This window comes from Mirounga angustirostris, unplaced genomic scaffold (genome assembly GCF_029215605.1).
Source record: "Mirounga angustirostris isolate CCGP_5_RB_7025 unplaced genomic scaffold, mMirAng1.0.hap1 SCAF_11, whole genome shotgun sequence".
NCBI classification, from domain to species: domain Eukaryota; kingdom Metazoa; phylum Chordata; class Mammalia; order Carnivora; family Phocidae; genus Mirounga; species Mirounga angustirostris.
In genome coordinates this window covers 126,831,808-126,852,314 of record NW_026991719.1, presented here as the reverse complement: position 1 = coordinate 126,852,314, position 20,507 = coordinate 126,831,808, and the positions used below count along the sequence as shown (strand labels likewise).

General features: G+C 38.5%; 2 protein-coding genes and 1 pseudogene across 2 annotated transcripts; 2 read left to right on the top strand and 1 right to left on the bottom strand.

Moving 5' to 3' along the window:
* Window positions 1-2,879: 2,879 nt before the first annotated feature.
* Window positions 2,880-3,267, bottom strand: LOC123843120 (cytochrome c oxidase subunit 5B, mitochondrial-like; annotated as a pseudogene).
* LOC123843116 (DNA-directed RNA polymerases I, II, and III subunit RPABC4-like) lies at window positions 2,926-4,786 on the top strand. The gene has a single exon (XM_064574790.1). It carries the CDS (start codon window positions 4,291-4,293, stop codon window positions 4,636-4,638), a length of 348 nt encoding a protein of 115 aa, XP_064430860.1. The 5' UTR covers window positions 2,926-4,290; the 3' UTR covers window positions 4,639-4,786.
* A 2,169-nt stretch (window positions 4,787-6,955) lies between these two features.
* On the top strand, window positions 6,956-13,035 carry RAB39B (RAB39B, member RAS oncogene family). The gene is made up of 2 exons (XM_045872260.2): window positions 6,956-7,413; window positions 10,161-13,035. Exons 1-2 carry the CDS (start codon window positions 7,199-7,201, stop codon window positions 10,585-10,587), a joined length of 642 nt encoding a protein of 213 aa, XP_045728216.1. The 5' UTR covers window positions 6,956-7,198; the 3' UTR covers window positions 10,588-13,035.
* The last annotated feature ends 7,472 nt before the right edge of the window (window positions 13,036-20,507 follow it).

Genomic DNA, 20,507 nt, shown 5'->3' with positions numbered 1-20,507 from the left:
TCCTGAAGAAGAACTGATAGCTGATTGAACAGCGTCAGCACAACAAAAGATAGAGAGACCACACAGAGAACAGCAGGAGACAGGGAGACAAAGTAACAAAGGGAACCCCCACCCCTGACACTGTGAACTGCAGTGGGGAGAGAGTATTGAGAGACCAGGAGTAGATTTGTCTGCCCTGGGAAACAGAAAAAAAAGCCATGGTTTAAAAGGGCAACTAGAATATAAAGGAACCAGCCCTAGAACTCCACCAAATGGTGAGGGAGCTGCTGGAACTTTCTCTGAGTTGTAGGGGTTGGTGAGCTCCACAGCTTACATTCCCCTCCACCTTAAAAGCACAGACCAGTGCACAGTCTGGGCGCCCTAACTGGTCTGCTGCCTCAGTGAGCCCCTAGCCCCCAGCCCACACCAGCCCCAGCCATCCACAAAAGCAACCCCAGAACACCCTGGGTCAGTACTCACCAAGGCAACACAGGCACAAAGCACCCTGTGCAGAGGGAAAAGCAGACTGCCCAGTGAGCAAGGAGCTTGACCTGGGGCTTAATCCCAGGACCCTGGGATCATGACCTGAGCCAAAGGCAGACAGACGCTTAACTGACTGAGCCACCCAGGCGCCCCAAGATAATAGAATTTTTTAAAATGATGATAAGTTAAGGGATCTTAACTCAGACAACATCAAGCAAACAAACATTCACATTATAGGGATCTACTCCTAACTAGTAGAAGCATGAGAAGCATATCAAACAAATCCCAAATGAGAGTCTACTAAATCTCTGACCAGTATTCCTCAAAGGTCTCTAGTTATCAAAAACCAAGAAACTTTGAGAAACAGTCACAGACCAGAGGAGGCTAAGGAGACATGATGACAAAATGTAATGTGGCATCCTAGATGGGATACTGGAAAAGAAAAAGGACATTAGGGAAAATTAGTGAAATTTTAATAAAGCGTGGAATTTAGTTATTAGTGATGTACCAATGTTGTTTCCTTAGTTTTTATTTTAATTCCAGTATAACTAACATACAGTGTTATATTAGCTTCAGATTACAATATAATGATTCAAAAATTCTATACATTACTCAGTGCTTGCCAAGATAAGTGTACTCTTAATTCCCTTCACTTGTTTCAACCATTCCCCCACCCACCTTCCCTCTGGCAAACACAAGTTTGTTCTCTGTAGTTAAGTCTGGTTTTTTGTCTCTTTCTTTCTTTGTTTTGTTTCTTAAATTCCACACATGAGTGGAATCATATGGTATTTGTCTTTCTCTGACTGACTTATTTCACTTAGCATTATACTCTCTAGATCCATCCATGTCATTGTAAATGGCAAGATCTCATCCTTTATTATGGCTGAGTAATATTCCATTGCATATATATTTATATACATACACACACATACCACCTGTTCTTTATCCATTCCTCTATCGATGGACACTTGGGTCATTTCCATATCTTGGCTGTTGTAAATAGTGCCGCAATAAACATGGGGGTGCATATAACTTTTCAAATTAGCGTTTTCATTTTCTTTGGGTAAATACCCAGTAGTGAATTACTGGATCATATTGTAGTTCTATTTTTAATTTTTTGAGAAACCTCCATACCGTTTTTCACAGAAGCTACACCACTTTGCATTCCCACCAACATTGCACAAGTGTTTCTTTTTCTCCATATTCTTGCCAACACTTCTTATTTCTTGTGTTTTTAATTTCAGCCATTCTGAAAGAACCACCAAAGACCCTAAATAGCCAAATCAACCTTGAAAAAGAAAAGCAAAGGTGGAGGCATCCCAATTCTGGACTTCAAGTTATATTACAAAGCTTTAGTGATCAAAACATTATGGTATTGGCAGAAAAATAGACACACAGATCAATAGAACAGAATAGAAAACCCAGAAATGAACGCACAACTATATGGTCAACATTCAACAAAGCAGGAAAAAATATCCAATGGGAAAAAGACAGTCTCTTCAACAAATGGTGTTAGGAAAACTGGATAGAAACATGCAAAAGAATGAAACTGGGCCACTTTCTTATACCATACATAAAAAGAAATTAAAATGGATTAAAGGCCTAAATGTGAGACCTGAAACCATCAAAATCCTAGAGGAGAACACAGGCAGTAACCTCTTTGACATCAGCCATAGCAACTTCTTTCTAGATATGTTTCCTGAGGCAAGGAAAACAAAAGCAAAAATGAACTATTGGGACTTCATCAAGATAAAAAGCTTCTGCATGGCAAAGGAAACAATCAACAAAACGAAAAGGCAACCCTCAGAACGGGAAAAGATATTTGCAAATGACATGTCTGATAAAGGGTTAGTATCCAAAATATATAAAGAACTTATAAAACTGAATACCAAAAAAACAAATAATCCAGTTTAAAAATGGGCAGAAGACATGAACAGACACAAGGAATAGAGGAATAAGAAATCCCATAAGATATATAGAAAAGGAAAAATTAAATTAAATGACACATGCAAATCCAAGTATATAAATGATTACAATAACAAAATCTAATAAAAAAGCAAAGATTGTGAGAGTGGATTTTTAAAAATGATACAACTATATATACAGTAGAAATGCTTAATAACCCACAATACAAACTGAAAGTAAAAAAAATATGGCAAAAGATGTATCACACAAACAACAACTGCAAAAAAGCTGAAATGTTTATGCTAGTGTCACACAAAATAGATTTCCAAACAGGAATATTTCATAATGATAAAAGTGTCAATCCATCATGAAGTATAAATAAATAAATAAATAAATATAAATAAAAATCTATTGTATTTTGGGGGAGGGAGGAGAAGGAGCCAATGCAATGGTTAGTCTTTAGTGGAAGGAAGACACTTCACAGCACATTTTGAGTAAGTTAGTACAAAGGCTCAGTGGGCCAACTGGTGGGGCACCAGCTTGTAATGGGTTCCACAGCTAGGGCATCACTGGATCTCACCTTTGTGCAGCCAGAAACAGATGAAGGCACTATTGTCCTCTTCAAAGATGCAGCCCACTATTTGCTTGTTGGTGATAGATGGGACTAAATTAGGGTCTTCTTTGGTGCCTGAAGTTGCCTGTGGGGCTAGCATATTTATGGGTCTAGCCCCTTCCATGCAGTCATCATGACCTCCCTCTCCAGCCCAGCTGCCTGCTCGTCTCAGTAGGAACACCACCTGCAGATGCCATGAAGTGCACCATGGTGACTCCACTGGGACCGTGGGCCCTGAGGTCCTGCATGGCCAGCACTCCAATTCCACGAAGTAACCTAGAAGCCATCACATCCACCACAAACAGCCTCTGTTGTATTTTTATACACTTGCAATGAACAATCTGAAAATAAAATTAAAAAAACAACTCCATTCACAATAGCATCAAAAAAAATAAAATACTTAGAAATAACTTAACAAAAGAAGTGTAAGACTTGTAAACTGAAAACTAAGAAACATTGTTAAAAGAAATTTTAAAAGACCTACATATATGGAAAAACATCCTATGTTCAAGCATTAGGAGACTTAATTTAATTTTATTTTATTTTATTAAGATGAATATACTCCTCAAATTGATCTATAAATTTAATAAAATCTCAATCAATCCCAGCTGCCTTATTTGCAGAAATTGACAAGCTCATCTTAAAATTCATATGGAATTAAAAGAGGCCCCAAATAACCAAAACAATCTTGGAAAAGAACACAGGAGGAGGACTCACACTTCCTGATTTCAAAACTTACTACAAAGCTACAATAATCAAGACAATGTGTTACTGGCATAAGACTAGACATACAAACCAATGGAATAAAACTGAGAGTCCAGAAATAAACCCATAGTCTATGGTCAATTGATTTTCAAACAAGAGTGCCAAAATCATTCAATGGGGAAAGAATATCCTCTCCCAACAAATGGTGCTTGGACAACTAGATATCCATACATAAAAGAATTAAGCTGGATCCCTACCTCTAGCATATTTAAAAATTAACTCGAGGGGCGCCTGGGTGGCTCAGTCGGTTGGGCGACTGCCTTCGGCTCAGGTCATGATCCTGGAGTCCCTGGATCGAGTCCCGCATTGGGCTCCCTGCTCAGCGGGGAGTCTGCTTCTCCCTCTGATCCTCCCCCTCTCATGCTCTCTGTCTCTCATTCTCTCTCAAATAAATAAATAAAATCTTTAAAAAAAAAAATTAACTCGAAATAGAGCATAGACCTAAATGTATGAGTTAAAACTACAAAAATCTTAGAAGAAAGCCTAGGAGTGAATCTTCATGACGTTGGATTTGGCAAAGTACTCTTAGACATGACACCAGAAGCATGAGCAACAAAAGGGAAAAAAAGATAAGTTCTATTTCAGCAAAATTTAAAACTCTGTGCTTCAAAAGACACCTTCAAGAAAGTGCAAAAAGGGTACACAGAGTTCAGAGTACGAAGTTTCTGCGGGCTACATGGGTAGGAATTGGCTGGTTGTATTTAGAGGGACTATCAATGGACACCCAAAAGGACATTCAACCCCCAAAGCGGCAGCCAATGATACATATCTGCAGAGAATGTCACCCAGAAAATGAAATAAAATCCAGGGATCCGATCAGATGCAGAGAATGTGGATACAGAATAATGTACAAGAAAAGGACTAAAAGATTGGTGGGTTTTGATGCTCAATGAAACATGGAATTCAGAGGATTATCTTCATTTGTACTTGGATTTGCTGTTAATGTTGTATAGCTTTTGATCAGTGTACATACCTTTACAAATACAAATAACATTTCATTTTAAAATCCATCTTGTAAAAAAATAAATAAAAAAATAAAATCCATCTTGTATTTAGATATCTATTTAATAGTTTCTATAAAGAAAAGTTTTTTGTTCAATTACATGATTTATAATTTACTTTTATTGTATATGTAATCTGACACAGAGTGAAACTTTCAAGTGCTTCCCTAAACCACTCTTTTAATTAAGGCCTAGAATCTTTTGGGATTCTTGTTAAAAATGAAGTTTTCTAGGGCCCTGTGAAGGTCTGAGTAAGTAAGTTCCTTGGGAACTACTGTTTTACATCACCAACTTTGTAAACTCTCCAGCATCATTTTGTATTGAGTATACCAATGTACTTAGCATGCATGCATTATTTTGAGTTAAATTTTTCATTTAAAAAAAAAGGGTACACAGAGTGGGAGAAATACTTACAAATCATATATGTGATAAAGGACTTGTACCTAGAATATATAAAGAATTCTTATAACTCAATAATAAAAAGACAAATAACCGAGTTTAAAAGTGGGGAAAGGATCTGAGTCTACATTTCTTCAAGGAAGATACACAAGTGGCCAATAAGAATGTAAAAATATGCACATTGTCATTAGTCTTCAGGGAAATGCAAATCAAAACCACAATGAGCTATACCGCTTCACACCCACTAGGATGTCTAGAGTCAAAAAGTCAGAAAATAACAAGTGTTGGAGAAGAAACAGAGCAATAAGAACCCTCATACATTGCAGCCACTATGGAAAACAGTCTGGCATTACCTCAAAGCATTCAACATTCAGTCACCACTGAACTCAGAAATTCCACTCCTAGGTTCAAAGCCAAAAGAGTTCAAACATGTGTTCAGACAGACATTTGGAAACAAATGATCAGAGCAGCATTATTTATAATAGCCAAACGGTAGAAACAACCCAAATGTCCATCAATAGATAAATGGATTACCAAAATGGTACGTCCACACAGTGGAATATTACTCAGTCATAAAAATGAATGTGGATGAACCTTTAAAACATTATAGTAAGTGAAAAAAGCCAGTTATAAAGCCAGAAAAATTTTCTATGAAAAGAAGCCACATATTGTATAATTCCCTTTGTATGAGATGTCCCAAATAAGGAAATCTATAGAGACAGAAAGTAGATTAGTGGTTGCCTAGGGCTAGGAGGGAAGGATGATAGAGGGGGGATGGGCTAAAAGGTAGGGGTCCGTTTTGGGGATGATGAAAATATTTTAAAATCGACTGTGGTGAGGATTGCACAACTCTGTGACTATACTAAAAACCATTGAATTGTACACTTCAAATGAGCAAATAGTATGGTATGTGAATTATATATCAATAAAACTGTTTTTTAATTTAGTAAGGCAATGATAAGGGATTATATTTTTTAAAAAAAAAGAACAAAGGATTCGGAGAGGCCATTCCCGGAAGAGGAAACACAAATGGTCAATGCACAAGAAATGGTATTGACCTCATTAGTAGTCAGGGAAATGTAAAACAAAGCAATGAGCACGTTTTTATTTAACTACATCAGACTGGCAAGAATTCAGAAAGACTATAACATGATGCTTGAAAAAAATGTGAAGAAATGGCCTTTTCACATATTGCTAAGTAGAATTTACATTGCTAAGTATTTTTACAATGTATAATGCCCAAATCCATTACATTTAAAATGTTCATACTCTTTGACTTCCCGGTCCGTTTTGAAAGACTCTATCTCACACAAATAACATATGTGTGACTATACTTAGAATCATTATTGCAGCATTGTCATGGTAAAAGGAAAATGAGTTGGAAATGGAGGATGTCTATGATTCTTTATTAATTGCAAAAAACAAATGCCAGAATAATGGTCCAATTTGATCCAATCTTTGTAAAAATCAAACAGCAATAAATTTTTATGTGTATATATATTTGCATGGCAATACACATGAAAGAATATATCCCAAGTTGTTAATATCTTGGGGATGGAGGGGTCAGATAATTATGGATCTACCTTTTTGTGTACATTTTGGATTGTTTTGCTAGTTTTAATGAAAAGGTATTACTTTTGCTATTTGGAGATAGAGAAAAAAAATTAAGAAGAGGCGGTGGGTGGAGGAATGAGAAAGGAAAGGAAGGCGCATTATTTTTTTTCCGCGGCTGTTTCTGTGTGCGCTCCTTTTACAGACAGTGTGGCAGCCCCGGGCGTCGCGTCTACGCGCGGGATTACAGTAACTCGGTTGTCAGTGATGAGTCAGAGTGCGTGGTGCTGATGCTGCTGCCATTTCATCACCTCTGCGAGCGCAGCATCCATTCCTTCGCTCTCCCTGCGCCTGGGCCTACCTCGCCTCAGGCTCCCAGGCCAGCGATGTGCTCGCTGCCGATCTAGATCCGGACCAAGCCACGCTCTCCGAGGCCTCGGCTGGGCGCCCCTCTCGCCGCCCACGGCCGGCCCGGGCCAAGGAGACCTGCTGATCCCCGGCCATGGAGGCCATCTGGCTATACCAGTTCCGGCTCATTGTCATCGGGGATTCCACGGTGGGCAAGTCCTGTCTGATCCGCCGCTTCACCGAAGGCCGCTTTGCCCAGGTTTCGGACCCCACTGTGGGAGTGGATTTTTTCTCCCGTCTGGTGGAGATCGAGCCAGGAAAACGCATCAAGCTCCAGATCTGGGATACCGCGGGTCAAGAAAGGTTCAGGTGGGAGCGCAGCCGGGGCCGCGAGCAGTGGGAGGGTCTTCGCGGCTTGAACAACCCCTGGGGAAAGAGGACTTCCTGGTCCTGGTCGCGGCCCCATAGGGACGATACCAAGGGTCTGGGGATTTCTGCTCAAGCCCACCTTCAGCTAGCCGGGAGTTCAGTGCAGGGTAAGAAGCACCCTGGCAGGGAGGCCAGTCGATAATACGTATTGCTTGCACAATTCCACCAATCTGCCCCTTGGTGGCTAATAAACTAGCTGGAATTGATCACGGTAATTATCAATCTCAGTCCTTATGCTATATTACTTTCAAAAACGTTTCCAGGTCATCCTAACTTAACTGACAGGTATAGACAGATGATATACAGAGATAGCTACTTATAGACATAGATACAGATATAGATATATAGAGATACACATAACTATATGAAATAGATACTGATGATTGATTCCTTCTTGCAACCAGCACACATTCAGAGATCATCCACTGCATGCCAGGCGCTGGGCTTGTTTCTGGGGAAACAGCCCGACGAAACACACAAGAGGATGCCTTGTAAACAAAACAGACACAGGCCCTTCCCTCTTAGAACTTCTGTGCTGGCATAGTGGGAGGAAATACATAATCAGCAATTATACAAAAGAGTGTCTTGTTCATATTTGTATGCCCACTCCCTACTATAACGCTCAGCATATAATGAGTAACCAATGAACAGGCTTAATTTTCTCCTACAACCCTTTGTCTTTCCTTTGTAGTATGCATCATGTGTAATTATATGTCTGAACACAGAAAAGGCTACCTGGAGAAGATGACTACCCAAGCAAAGACAGGAAAAGCCCAGGGACAGAAAGCAGCACGTATTAAGACAAGTGAGAGAGAGCAGTGTACACAGAAAACTTTGAGAGAACAATTTGAGCTAAAGTCACATAAGGCAGCAGGAACTAGATCAAAAGGACTCAATAGCCTTTATTCATTTTCAAATACGTTTATGATTATTTATTCATTTATTGAACACTAATTGAGCATAGAAAATACTGGTTAGGTAGTCAAAGAAGAGTAGAGAGAAGAGTTTACTACAAACTTGTCTCCACCCCACCCCACCCCCAACTTCCACAAACAACACTTGTGACAAATATCCTTGTACAGGTTCACTTTGAATTGATTACATTTCTCATATTAGAAGTGAAAAAAGGTGTCTTTTATATGTTTACTGGAATCTCTTTCTGTATGAAAAGCCTTTTCATATCTACCGCTTATTATTTATTCGGTGATATTGATTTGAAAGTTTTTTATAGATTATTATCCTTTTCTGTCATATATGTTATAAAATATTCTCCTGGTTTGTCATTTGTCTTTGAACTTTAAGAAAATTTTTTGATGAATGGAAGTTTTAATTTTTATGTAGCCCTATATTGTGTTTAGAAAGGGCTTTGTTACTTTCTAAATACTCACAAACCATTAATATAATAATGTCTTTTAGAGTTTTGACAGGGATCTACAGCTTGCTCACCAATTTCCTGAACCAAGTTGTTCACGAATCAAAACCTTTGTTCGTGTTGAATTTTCTGATTACACCTACCATTCTCCATGAACCTTTAAACATAAGAGAATTAGAAATGCTTCCAGTCTCCAGGGCTGATTTGCCTGGTTCTGGAGACTTGAACTCATTTGTAACATTTGTTCTTACTATCATCTAGCTTGGACTGTAGTTCCCTGGACAATGTTCTCTTATCATTGGGCCATTTGTCCTAAGCCTTAAGCTATCGAGTCCCTCATTGTTTATCTTTTTCATCGAAGGAGACACAAAACCTAAAAATAGACATAGATCAAAAAGCACAGTAGTCTAAAACAAGTGATTGTAGAGGCAAATAGTTCGACACCTTCTAATAAGCTCTAATATGCTCTAAGTAAAGCACCCTAACATATGTATGCTCCTCAACTCAAGAAGTTAAAATATTGGACGTTTCTTGTTTAAGTACAGCAAAGGTTAGGTTTTAGAAATATTCCAGGTACACCGCTTTAAATAAGTTGTATCATTTTAAGGGGAAATTTTTGCTATTTGGGCAGTTTTTCCCAGTGGTAGCTCCTGAGTCAGCCTCTCTGAAATGTGTCAGGAAATAGGGCTGACAGGCACTCTGCTCGACACCTTCGCAGACCATTCTTATTTTTCCCATTTCTACATGGCCTAGAAAATAAAAAACAAAATGTGTTTCTCCTCAGAGAAGAGATGGAGGACCCCCTTAGAGTTAAAGAAGAAGTGATAAATGGGAAAAAATGGAGTATATTGCAACATACGTATATATACTCATAAACATTTTCTGTCATCTATCATAAATTCACTTCTAATCTTTTTAAATTCTCTTTCAACTGCTAGAATTTATCATGAGCTCTCCAGGTCAGAGAACATTTTAACATTCATTATTTCACTTTTCTTCATAATAACCTGTGACTTTGGTATCCCATTTTGCCAGGGTGGGAGAGTGAGCCGTAGTTCTACCTGAATCAAGGGAAAATGCCTGTAAGGCCATGAGCATTCTTTTCCAGAAGATGCTATCTCTTAGTGTTGCCCAATTGAAAATTCATGTGTTATTATTATTACAGATGACATTTGCATTCCATTGTTTAAAAAAAAGAAAATCATCTTTACTAAAGGACTGTGTCAGTAACCAGACACACTAGAATACACTGAGTTCATCGAAGTACAGGAGTTTGGGCATGGCCTTTATTCTTTACTTCTTTCTTGTGTTTTAGATCCATCACTCGCGCCTACTACAGGAACTCAGTAGGTGGTCTTCTCTTATTTGACATTACCAACCGCAGGTCCTTCCAGAATGTCCATGAGTGGTTAGAAGAGACCAAAGTGCACGTTCAGCCCTACCAAATTGTATTTGTTCTGGTGGGTCACAAGTGTGACCTGGATACACAGAGGCAAGTGACTCGCCACGAGGCAGAGAAACTGGCTGCTGCGTACGGCATGAAGTACATTGAAACGTCAGCCCGAGACGCCATTAATGTGGAGAAAGCCTTCACAGACCTGACAAGAGACATATATGAGCTGGTTAAAAGGGGGGATATTACAATCCAGGAGGGATGGGAAGGGGTGAAGAGTGGATTTGTACCAAATGTGGTTCACTCTTCAGAAGAGGTTGTCAAATCAGAAAGGAGATGTTTGTGCTAGTCAGCTGTTTTATTTCCAAAACATGCTCTCCCACCTGAACTTAAAAGTGATCAAAATGAAAAGAATCCCTGCGTGACTGAATGGACTCAACCTCCATTTTACATACAAGTGAGCCTCCTTCTCAAGGGGTTTCTGACAGGCTGTGGGTGGGTGGATGTGGGAGCCTGGGTGCTGTGACCGAGGGACTGAATTACTGATATGGGCCAGGCACTGTTTGTGGCCCATTCTGGGCAGTGGCTGCTCCATGTGCCCTTTGTGGATCACATGTCAAGGGGCTGAGGTTTGGGGAGCTAGGCTCCAGAAAAATACACCCACAGACAGAATAACTATTTGTTGGTGTTCCAGCTCATTCATAGGTCACAAACATAAAGATATATGTAAAGGGGAAAAAAGTATCACATTGGAAACAATTCGCAAAACTAAAAATGACTATGAGATCAACTTAATCAGTGAGAATATCCCACACCAAGTGTGTGTGCTGGGTTTCGTTGTAAGGGACCGATTGGCTTCTAAACAGCTCATCCGGAGAATGAGGGGCATGGACCAGCTATTTACTATGACCCTTTCTAGGCCTGCTGTTCTAGTAAAATTGGTGTGACTATGAAAAGGGAGGCCATTACACATACTGATGTTATCACATTCCAGAAAATGTACACCCTTGTGATGGAATAACCAACAGCGTGAAAGAAACTGTCCCATGCAAATTACCACATAAGTAGAAGAAACAGTGTAATCCATGCCATACCCTCTGTCCCTTCTGACCATGCCTTGAGTTTCACCTGCCTGACTCTTCAGGTACAGGGACTGCTGAGTACCTGCTCAACAAGAGGCGCTGTGACCCTGCAAACAGTCCCTTGAATTACTTACTGATCATCACAACAGGCCTGTGAGGTTTTCTTCCCCATTTTACAAGAGTAAACTAAGAAGCAGGAGATTCACTTGGCTAAGGGGAAGGTCTCCTGACTCCTAGTTCTTGTTCCACTGCATCATCTTGTGCCTGCTATCAGATGAATGAACTGTTATTAATTTGTTTACTTTGGAAGAGATATGACTGTAAATAAATGTTCTCTACATGTTAGGATATGTTTCCTTATTGCTTACGACTCAGCTATAATCCTGAGGGAACCTGGGGATGAAACAAAAGGTAAAGCCAATTCAGATATCATTGACAAGAGGGCTTTAAATGAGTAAATAACTGCACAACTCAAAACACACAGTTTTAATGTGTTCTTATCACTGAAACACAGTGGACATATCATTGAAAGGAACCAAATACAGCAATGGGGAGTGGGATGGGGATAAAATACTCAACTCACAATGACCTTAGCCACCTGTTTGCCATATAACTACACTGGATTCTTGGCTATCCTGGAGAGTCAGCTCTTAATTCTCAGGTGAACAGACATCTAATTGCATCAGAAAATTGAAATGGTTGGCTTAAGCTTCCATTATCTTCTTGAAGAGAGGTCATGCTTTAAATTATTCTTTGGACTGTAGCCAGTTGAGCTAGGCAAAAGCCATACCTTTCACAGTAAGAAAACAATTCTGAATAGTCAGGTTTCTCATATGCATTGTGATAGGAAGGCCTGACAATGGTAAATTGCTTTGACATATAATATTGAACTTCAGTATGAATGTGACTGAATCTGAACGTTTGGGAATTTACTTCAGCCAGAATGAAGCAGCCAAATAATGAAAATTATGGAAACAAACCACCTTGGACCAACCTGCAGCATCAACTACAAGTGAACCAATCATCATCTCTACGTTCATGCCACATGACCTGGCTTGGGTGGAGTAATTAAGTTGCCAGCTTTGTGGTTTCAGAAGGCAAATAAAAGATGGTAAATGGGCTTAAGACAAAGTTTCACCAACTACTATACTTAATTATATTAAGAAGATTCTGAAAGCAAGATTATCCAGTGGATAAATGAGTGGATTCTGTCAGTTCAAAAAAAAAAAAAAAAGGATAGAAACAAAACTTTACAGTTTTCTTGTCTAAAATACATTATATGTATACTGTTCTCATTCCTTGCATTTTTTTAGGCAGGTTTAAAAATACTCAGCACAGGATCCAGCAAAGGTGGCTGAGCTTAATTGCTTAAACAAGTTCTAGAAATTTTAAAAATCATTTTAGTAGAATTCAGTGCTGTTGTCACTGCAATAAGTGGGTTTTAGAAAATAAGTGTGAAAAAATCAGGTGTTAATACAATACTAAGAATAAAGCTTTAGAAGCTATTTTACTACATAGGTAAAAGAAAAGATCAACTAACTTGTAACAAAGACCACAACTGCATGTTGGATTAGATTGTCTCCTATTCCAGAATAAAATGTACTGTAAACTTTTCCTCACTTTGTTGTGCATTGTAATGAAATGTGGAAAAATGTTTTCTTTAGCTGTATGTGAATGAGAATTTGCTTGTATTTAGTAAAATGGTTGATTATGTGACTGTGAGATTTCACGTGTGTGTTGTAGCTATTTCCACTATGCAAACAGTATTCACCAGCATCTCAAAGCTAGAACAAGAATATGATTTTTGAAAGATAGAATCATCACGTTGAAAGTCACAAAGGCCTCACTACTGCCTGAGAATCCCATGCCACTTCTGGAAAAGTTGGTTCTATCAAGCCTAAAGTTGAATGACTGCAATTTTTGGTCAACAATCTTAATTATGACACCGGGTAGCTGATCACAACTATTGTCATCCCTGGAATGTCTTCTGTTCCCCCAGGCTAAATTGTCTCAGCTTTTTCAGGTCCTACTATATGGCATGATTTTTTTGTCAGGATCCCTTGGAGTGTGGGGCCCAGATTAGAACACAACAGTTCAGAAGTGCCTGGGGTTTATAGTACATATTTAGGGGAGAGGAAAAAAGGGAAAGATGTTTGATTCTAAGTCTGGGCATAGGAAGGCTGAATTCCGCACAGCTTTATCATTTTTATAGTCATGGGTGAAGGAGGGAGGGAGGAAGGAAGGAAGGTAGAAAGGAAAGCCACCCATGTGACAGCATTTAATATAGTTTATCATTCCATTCTCCTTAAAACCCTCCCTAAAACCCCCAGGGCCTGATCATCTTTTCTTCAGTGAATTTCTTTGGTGACTTTATTCGGTCCCATGGCTGTAAATACCACATATAAGCCAATGAGTCCTGAATTTGTATCTCCAGCTTGTCCTTTCCCATGGACTCCAGACCTTTATAACCAACTGCCTAGCCAACATCTCCATTTGAATGTGTGTTAGGCATCAGAAATTTAACATGTCCCAAACCAAGTTAATTTTCCTTCCCAAATTTGTTTCTCCCATAACCTTTACTTCCTCAGTAAATGGCAACTTTGTCCTTCTGTGTACTTTTGCCAAAAACCTTGGAGTCATCCTTGACTCCTCTCTTTCATAGTCTACATTTGATGTATCTGGTTACGCTGGCTCTGCCTTAAAAGTAACCAGAATCTCTTTGGTGAGATGTTGAAATGTTCTTCAAACGCACCAAGCACATTCACACCTCAGGGCCTTTGTACTTGCTCCTTACTGTATCTGGAATTCTCTTTCCTGAGATAACTGTCTGGATTTATCCCTCACCTCCATGAAGTTCTGAAACCAACAGCCTCCAAAATCTGCAAGCAGCTTCCCAATTCTAGAGAAGATGTGGCTCCAGAAGCTGTTCTTGACAGTTCAACATAGAGTATAATTCTTTAGTCTTCCTGGGGAACAACAAAGTTGCACATGTCCAGTAAAGGGCAAAGAAACTTACTTAGAAGGAGAGAATGGAAAACCTGGAGAGTCTAGTTTCACAGGAAGGAGTGGACAGTGGTATCATAATGTAGCAGTGGATTCAGAAAGATTATGGCTAAAATATATCCATAGGATTCAAGGGAGCAGGAAGTCATGAGTGACCTGTCAGCACAGCATTGGTGGAATGATTTCTGCCTACACCAAGCTCCTTAGGAAGCTGTTGTTCTCAGTTCTGTTGGAGTTCCAATTCTTTTCTTTTCTTTTCTCAATTCCTTTCTTTTCTTTTCTCAATTCTTTTCTTGCTCTCCATTCTCTCCTCTACCTAGACAATCTTACCTTTGCTCATGACTCCAGTTACTGTCTTTGCATTGAGGACTCCCAAATGGAGGACTCCAGCCCATTCTTCTGAGCACTGTAACAATACAGCCAACTTGCCTACTAAACACATACACAAATTCCTTATACTCAACATATCCAATATGAAATCAGTATCTATCAGACTGTGTTCCTTCCACCCCAATCTTTCTCATCTCCATAAATGACACCACCATCCATCCCTTTGTTCAACATACTTAGCAGTTATCCTTAATCCCTCACTTCTCTCCCCCCCCGCCTCCAATATAAGATCCATCATCAAGCATTATCAGCTCTATCTTCAAAATATATCTATCTCCATTGCTATAACCTTCATCCAGGCTACTACCAACTCTTTCCTGAACTACTTCGATATCTTCCTAAGTGCTCACCTTACTTTCTGTTCTTATTCCCAAGATACAACCTTAACATAACTGCCAGAATGGTCCTTTCAAAACAGAAAACAGATCAAGTCATTCCCTTGCTTACAACCCACCAATGGTTTCTCAGCACATTTAACATGGCTACAAGGCCTTGCATGATCTGGCCTCTGCCTACTTCTCCAATTGTGAGTTCCACAAACATAAGAATCTTATTCATCTTGTTCACCATTGTTTCTGCAACCTGTAACATACATATATGCTTGAATAACTAATAAATACTAGAATGAATGGTTGTTTTATTGCCCTGCTTTAATCCAATGACCTTGACTATTACCTCACTTCATAAAATACACACATGGCCCGATTCTGAAGCATGACCAAATTTTATACAGCCTCTAAAACCTCTCTGATTACAAGTTCTGGTTGTCCACTCTATCCCATGAACCCTGTTTTACACTTCTTTAGGAACCTTCAGGCAATCAACCACTGCCCGCTGCCAGTCTATCAATGCACCCTTTGACTTTGTTTCCCTCCCTCTTTCTCCTGGCTCTTGTGGGGTCTGTCAGCTGCATTCAAGTCATTAGCTCCTAAAGAAAATGATTCTTAAAAGTTTGGTCTATTTCCTTCTAGACTTTTTATTTATTTAATTTTTACTTTTCAAAATGTTATTTACATAGTGGTTAAGGGTATGGATTTTGAGTAAGACCAACATGGGTTCAAATTCTGACTCTACCAGTTAATATATATCTGTTTCAATTTCTCAGTCTCACTTTACACATATATTAAATTGGACAATAATAATATTCACTTCATAGAATTGTTGTGAGGATGAAATGAGATAATCCATATAAAGTACTTAGCACTTGGTAAATGTCACATAGTAAACATACTCACAAAATGCTTGGGACTTGTTGGGCGCCTGAGTGGCTCAGTTGGTTAGGCGACTGCCTTCGGCTCAGGTCATGATCCTGGAATCCCGGGATCGAGTCCCGCATCGGGCTCCCTGCTCAGCAGGGAGTCTGCTTCTCCCTCTGACCCTCCCCCCACTCTCATGTGCTCTCTCTCTCTCTCAAATAAATAAATAAAATCTTAAAAAAAAAAAAAAGAAAAGCTTGGGATTTGTTATATGTTTGCACCTAAATGAATCTTTTTCATACTGTGCTGTTACCTTTTGTACACATACACTACATTTTTTTGTAAATACCTATGAGGGCAGGAACTGTCCATTTTTCCTTATTGTATCTCTATAGTCAGTTAGTGCCTGGTACGTTTGTTGAAGTGATCAGGAAAAGAGTTAGCTGACATACTGAAGATGACAGACATAGAAGAAATCTGGATCTTTGAGCTACAGATTTTAACTACCCTTAGAACCACTCTATATTGAGACTCCTTATTCCATAAGATAATAAATCACTTTTTAGTTTATGCCATTTTTTTCCACTTGTAGCTGAAAGTCTCCAAACTGATATAATAGCATTATACTGTATGGACATAGAATAAACTAATTCTCATTGGTCGACATTAGGTTATGCACAATTATTTGCTGCTATAAAGCAATTCTACAATGTATACATATCTTTGTGTGTTTGGCCAATTATGTCAAGTCAAAATCATAAAAGTAGAATTTATGAATCAAAGAATATACACATTTAAAATTTTGATAAAATCGGGCGCCTGGGTGGCTCAGTTGGTTAAGCGACTGCCTTCGGCTCAGGTCATGATCCTGGAGTCCCAGGATCGAGTCCCGCATCAGGCTCCCTGCTCGGCGGGGAGCCTGCTTCTCCCTCTGACCCTCCCCCCTCTCATGTGCTCTCTCTCTCTCATTCTCTCTGTCTCAAATAAATAAATAAAATCTTTAAAAAAAAATAAAAAATAAAATAAAATAAAATAAAATTTTGATAAAATCAATTGGATTGCTCCTTAGAAAGGTTTTACTGAATGCCCATGAATAGTGTATGATAATGTCTATGATCAGTATTATTTTTTTTAAAGATTTTTAAGCAGGGCGGGGCAGGGGGGAACAAGGGGTAGAGGGAGAGGGAGAAGTGGACTTCCTGCTGAGCAGAGAGCCTGATGCAGAACTCCATCCTAGGACCCTGGGATCATGACCTGAGCTGAAGGCAGACGCTTAAACAGCTGAGCCACCCAGGCGCCCTATAATGAATATTACTGCCAATCTTTTAACTCTGCAGATCTGAGAGAACATGTATTTTAAATTTGCATATATTTGGTTATTGGTTTTCTGTTGCTTGTGGCTGAATATAGTACTAATAAAAAGGTGTTTTTCTTATTAATAAGATTTCCTTACATATGGAAATCAATGCTTTATCCACCACATACGTTACAGTATTTTTTCATGTTGGGGCACCTGGGTGGCTCAGTCAGTTAAGCGTCTGCCTTCAGCTCAGGTCATGATCCCAGGGTCCTGGGATCGAGTCCTGCATCGGGCTCCCTGCTCAGCAGGGAGTCTGCTTCTCTCTCTCCCTCTGCTGCTCCCTCTACTTCTCCCCCGTCCTCCTCCCCCTCTGCTCCTCCCCCCACTCGTGCTCTCTCAAATAAATAAAAAATCTTTTAAAAAAAACTTTTTTCATGTTTTTCTAACTTTTTATGGTGTTTGGTAATACAGAAGCCTTTAATATTTAATAGATAACATCATTATTAAATAATTTAATAATCATATTTTACTTATTATTTAATCATTTCACCTGTTGTCTACAAGAAACTGGGAAGTTGTCTCAAAGTTGGGGAACCAGGTGGCTGGGGGACAAGGTGCAAAGAAAATGTCTACTGGATAACATTTTATTACTTTTGATTTTAGTACCATGTACCTTATTTTTTTTATATATATAGACTGGTCTCTTGATGCTTTATGGCCAAAAAGTGTTAGTTTTAGATCGGCCTTCTGCACCCAAATACTAGAAAACCATTTTCCTATGACTTCCTATAACCCATTTAGGGTTCCTTTAGGAATTGATTTATGTATAGGATGTGGAGGTAGGGATAACAACTATTTTTCCCAAATGGCTAGCTACTTACCCCATACTGTCCATAGAATACTTCCTTCTTTCTTCAATGGTTGGAAATTTTACTCTTTTCAAATATTAAATTGTTTCTGGACTCCCGTTTTATAGTTCATTAAATTGTTTGCTTATTCTGGCCCTAATACTACATTGTTGTAGCTGGGTAATTCCACAGTATATTTTTATTATCCTTTTCCCTTCAAAATTTTCTTTGATATTCTCATGCAATACAGTAAAACTTAATAAGAAATGTGTCAATTTCTTTACCCATTCATTTGGTGAAAAAGCCAGGCACAGAAAGCAAGCAACTGCATGATCTCATTTATACATGGAATATAAACAACTCAAATACATAGAATGCAGTTATGCAGAATGAATAGGTTGTGGAGATATACTATACAGAATGATGACTGTAGTAGTTATTAATAGTGTATTGAACACTGGAAATTTGCTGAGACTAGATTTTGGGTGCTCACCATGCACACTTATAGGCTTTAGCATTGTCTGTTTATTCCTAGATATTTTATAATATTTATATATCATAAATGATATTTATATTTTATTTGAATGGGTTTTCTCATTACATGTTCTAATTGGTCATTGCTAGTGTGTAGGAAATCTGTGGATACATGTATGTTTACATCTTGTATCCAGACACCATACTAAACTTTATTACTTCAGTTTTTCAATTGATCTCTTTTGTTTTCTAGGTAGACACTGTAATCTACAAATAATGGTAATTTTCTCTCTTCCTTTCAAATATTTATACTTCATTTCTTCTTCTTGTCTTTTCACACTGGCTAGAATATGGATTGAATGCTTCTAGCATTTTAACCTTAAATTACCTTGATTAGGTTATAGAACTTTTCACTACATTACTATTTTACTAAGACCTTTTACAAAGAATGTATGTTGAGTTTTTCAAATGTCTTTCTTGTACCCATTGAGATAATCAAACGGGTTTTTTCCTTAACCTAGTATTGTAATTAATTATATTAGTAAATCTGTTTATGTTTAACCATATTTCTTAAAAATCTTAGAAAAAACTGCATTTGTTCATGGTACATTTTTAAAACAGCTTGATTTAATTTACTATTATTAGTAAGTAATATAGATCTTTGCATCTATATTCCAATTCGAGATTGGTTCGTAACAGTATTTCCAAAAACTCCACAGGGATTAAGAGGAATGTGGGGGGATCTACAGTGACATAAATTTGGAAAATTGTGGATTAAACAAGGCAAAAAGTATTCTGTAGAACTACACTATTCTATATTGGGGCTTTCCAATGGGAGGCAATTTTACACAGCATCTCCTCAATTTACATGACAAAATAACTTATTTTAAGGACTAACAATTCATTGGAAATGTTGATCTTTTGTGCTTTCTGTCAGGTTGTGGCACCATGGTTATTCTGGCCTCATGAAATCATGAAATGGATGAAAATCTGTCTTCTTTTTCTATACTCTAGAGTAATTAAATAAGAGTGATCTGCTGCTTGAAAGTTTGATAGAATTCACCCATAAAAGCTTTTGGTCCAGCATCTATCTATCTTCCTTCCTCCCTCCCTCCCTTCCTTCCAGCATTTATCTAACATCTTCTTTCCTTCCCTTCCTTCCTTCCTTCCAGCATGTATCTAATCTATCTTCCTTCCTTCCTTCCTTTTTCTTCCTTCTTCCTTTTCTTTCCTTTTTTTTTTTTTTTTTTGCAGAAGAGGGTGTAGATGTTTAACAATCTTTTCAATTTATTTCAGGGTTATGGTTAGATTCAGTTTTAAACCATTAGAGACACTGTTTTATTGGTCACATATATTCATTGTCCTTCCCTGGAATAGGATTATACTTCCCTCCTATGATATAGGCTTGACCATGTGACCATCAGTGTCCTAGCTAGAGGCTTATCCATCAGCCTGGATTCCAGAGTGAAGTGAGCATGGAGCAGAGCCACCCTGACCTGTTAGTAGACATGTGGCACAGGGACTGGGAATGACTACCATAGCGGCACATAGCCTACATCCTGGTAAGTATATTTTGGTAATTTATATTTTCCTTGAAAGTTATCCATCACATCTAAATTTTCAAATGCACTGGCATACAGTTGTTGTACTTAGTATAACTTTAAAATCTCTGTATTGGTGCATAGAAACCTCCCATTTGTAATGCTATATGTTTATGTTGTTTTTATAAGTCAGAGTTGTTAGAGGCTTGTGTATTTTTATCAGTATTTTTTTAAGATTTCATTTATTCATTTGACACACACAGAAAGAGAGAGATAGTGAGAGCGAGCACAAGCAGGGCGAGCGGCAGGCAGAGGGAGAGGGAGAAGCAGGCTCCCTGCTGAGCAAGGAGCCTGATTATCAGTATTTTCAAAGAACCAGTTCTTGGTTTTATCAATTTTGCTTATTCTGCATTCTAATTTTTTAACTTCTCATGT

What these genes read in the sequence shown, in the direction of transcription:
- LOC123843116 (XM_064574790.1), top strand. Translation starts at nt 4,291, where the DNA reads ATGAGCAACAAAAGGGAAAAAAAGATAAGTTCTATTTCAGCAAAATTT.
- RAB39B (XM_045872260.2), top strand. Translation starts at nt 7,199, where the DNA reads ATGGAGGCCATCTGGCTATACCAGTTCCGGCTCATTGTCATCGGGGAT. An exon ending in GCGGGTCAAGAAAGGTTCAG is followed by an intron (nt 7,414 to 10,160) that starts GTGGGAGCGCAG and finishes CTTGTGTTTTAG; the next exon opens with ATCCATCACTCGCGCCTACT.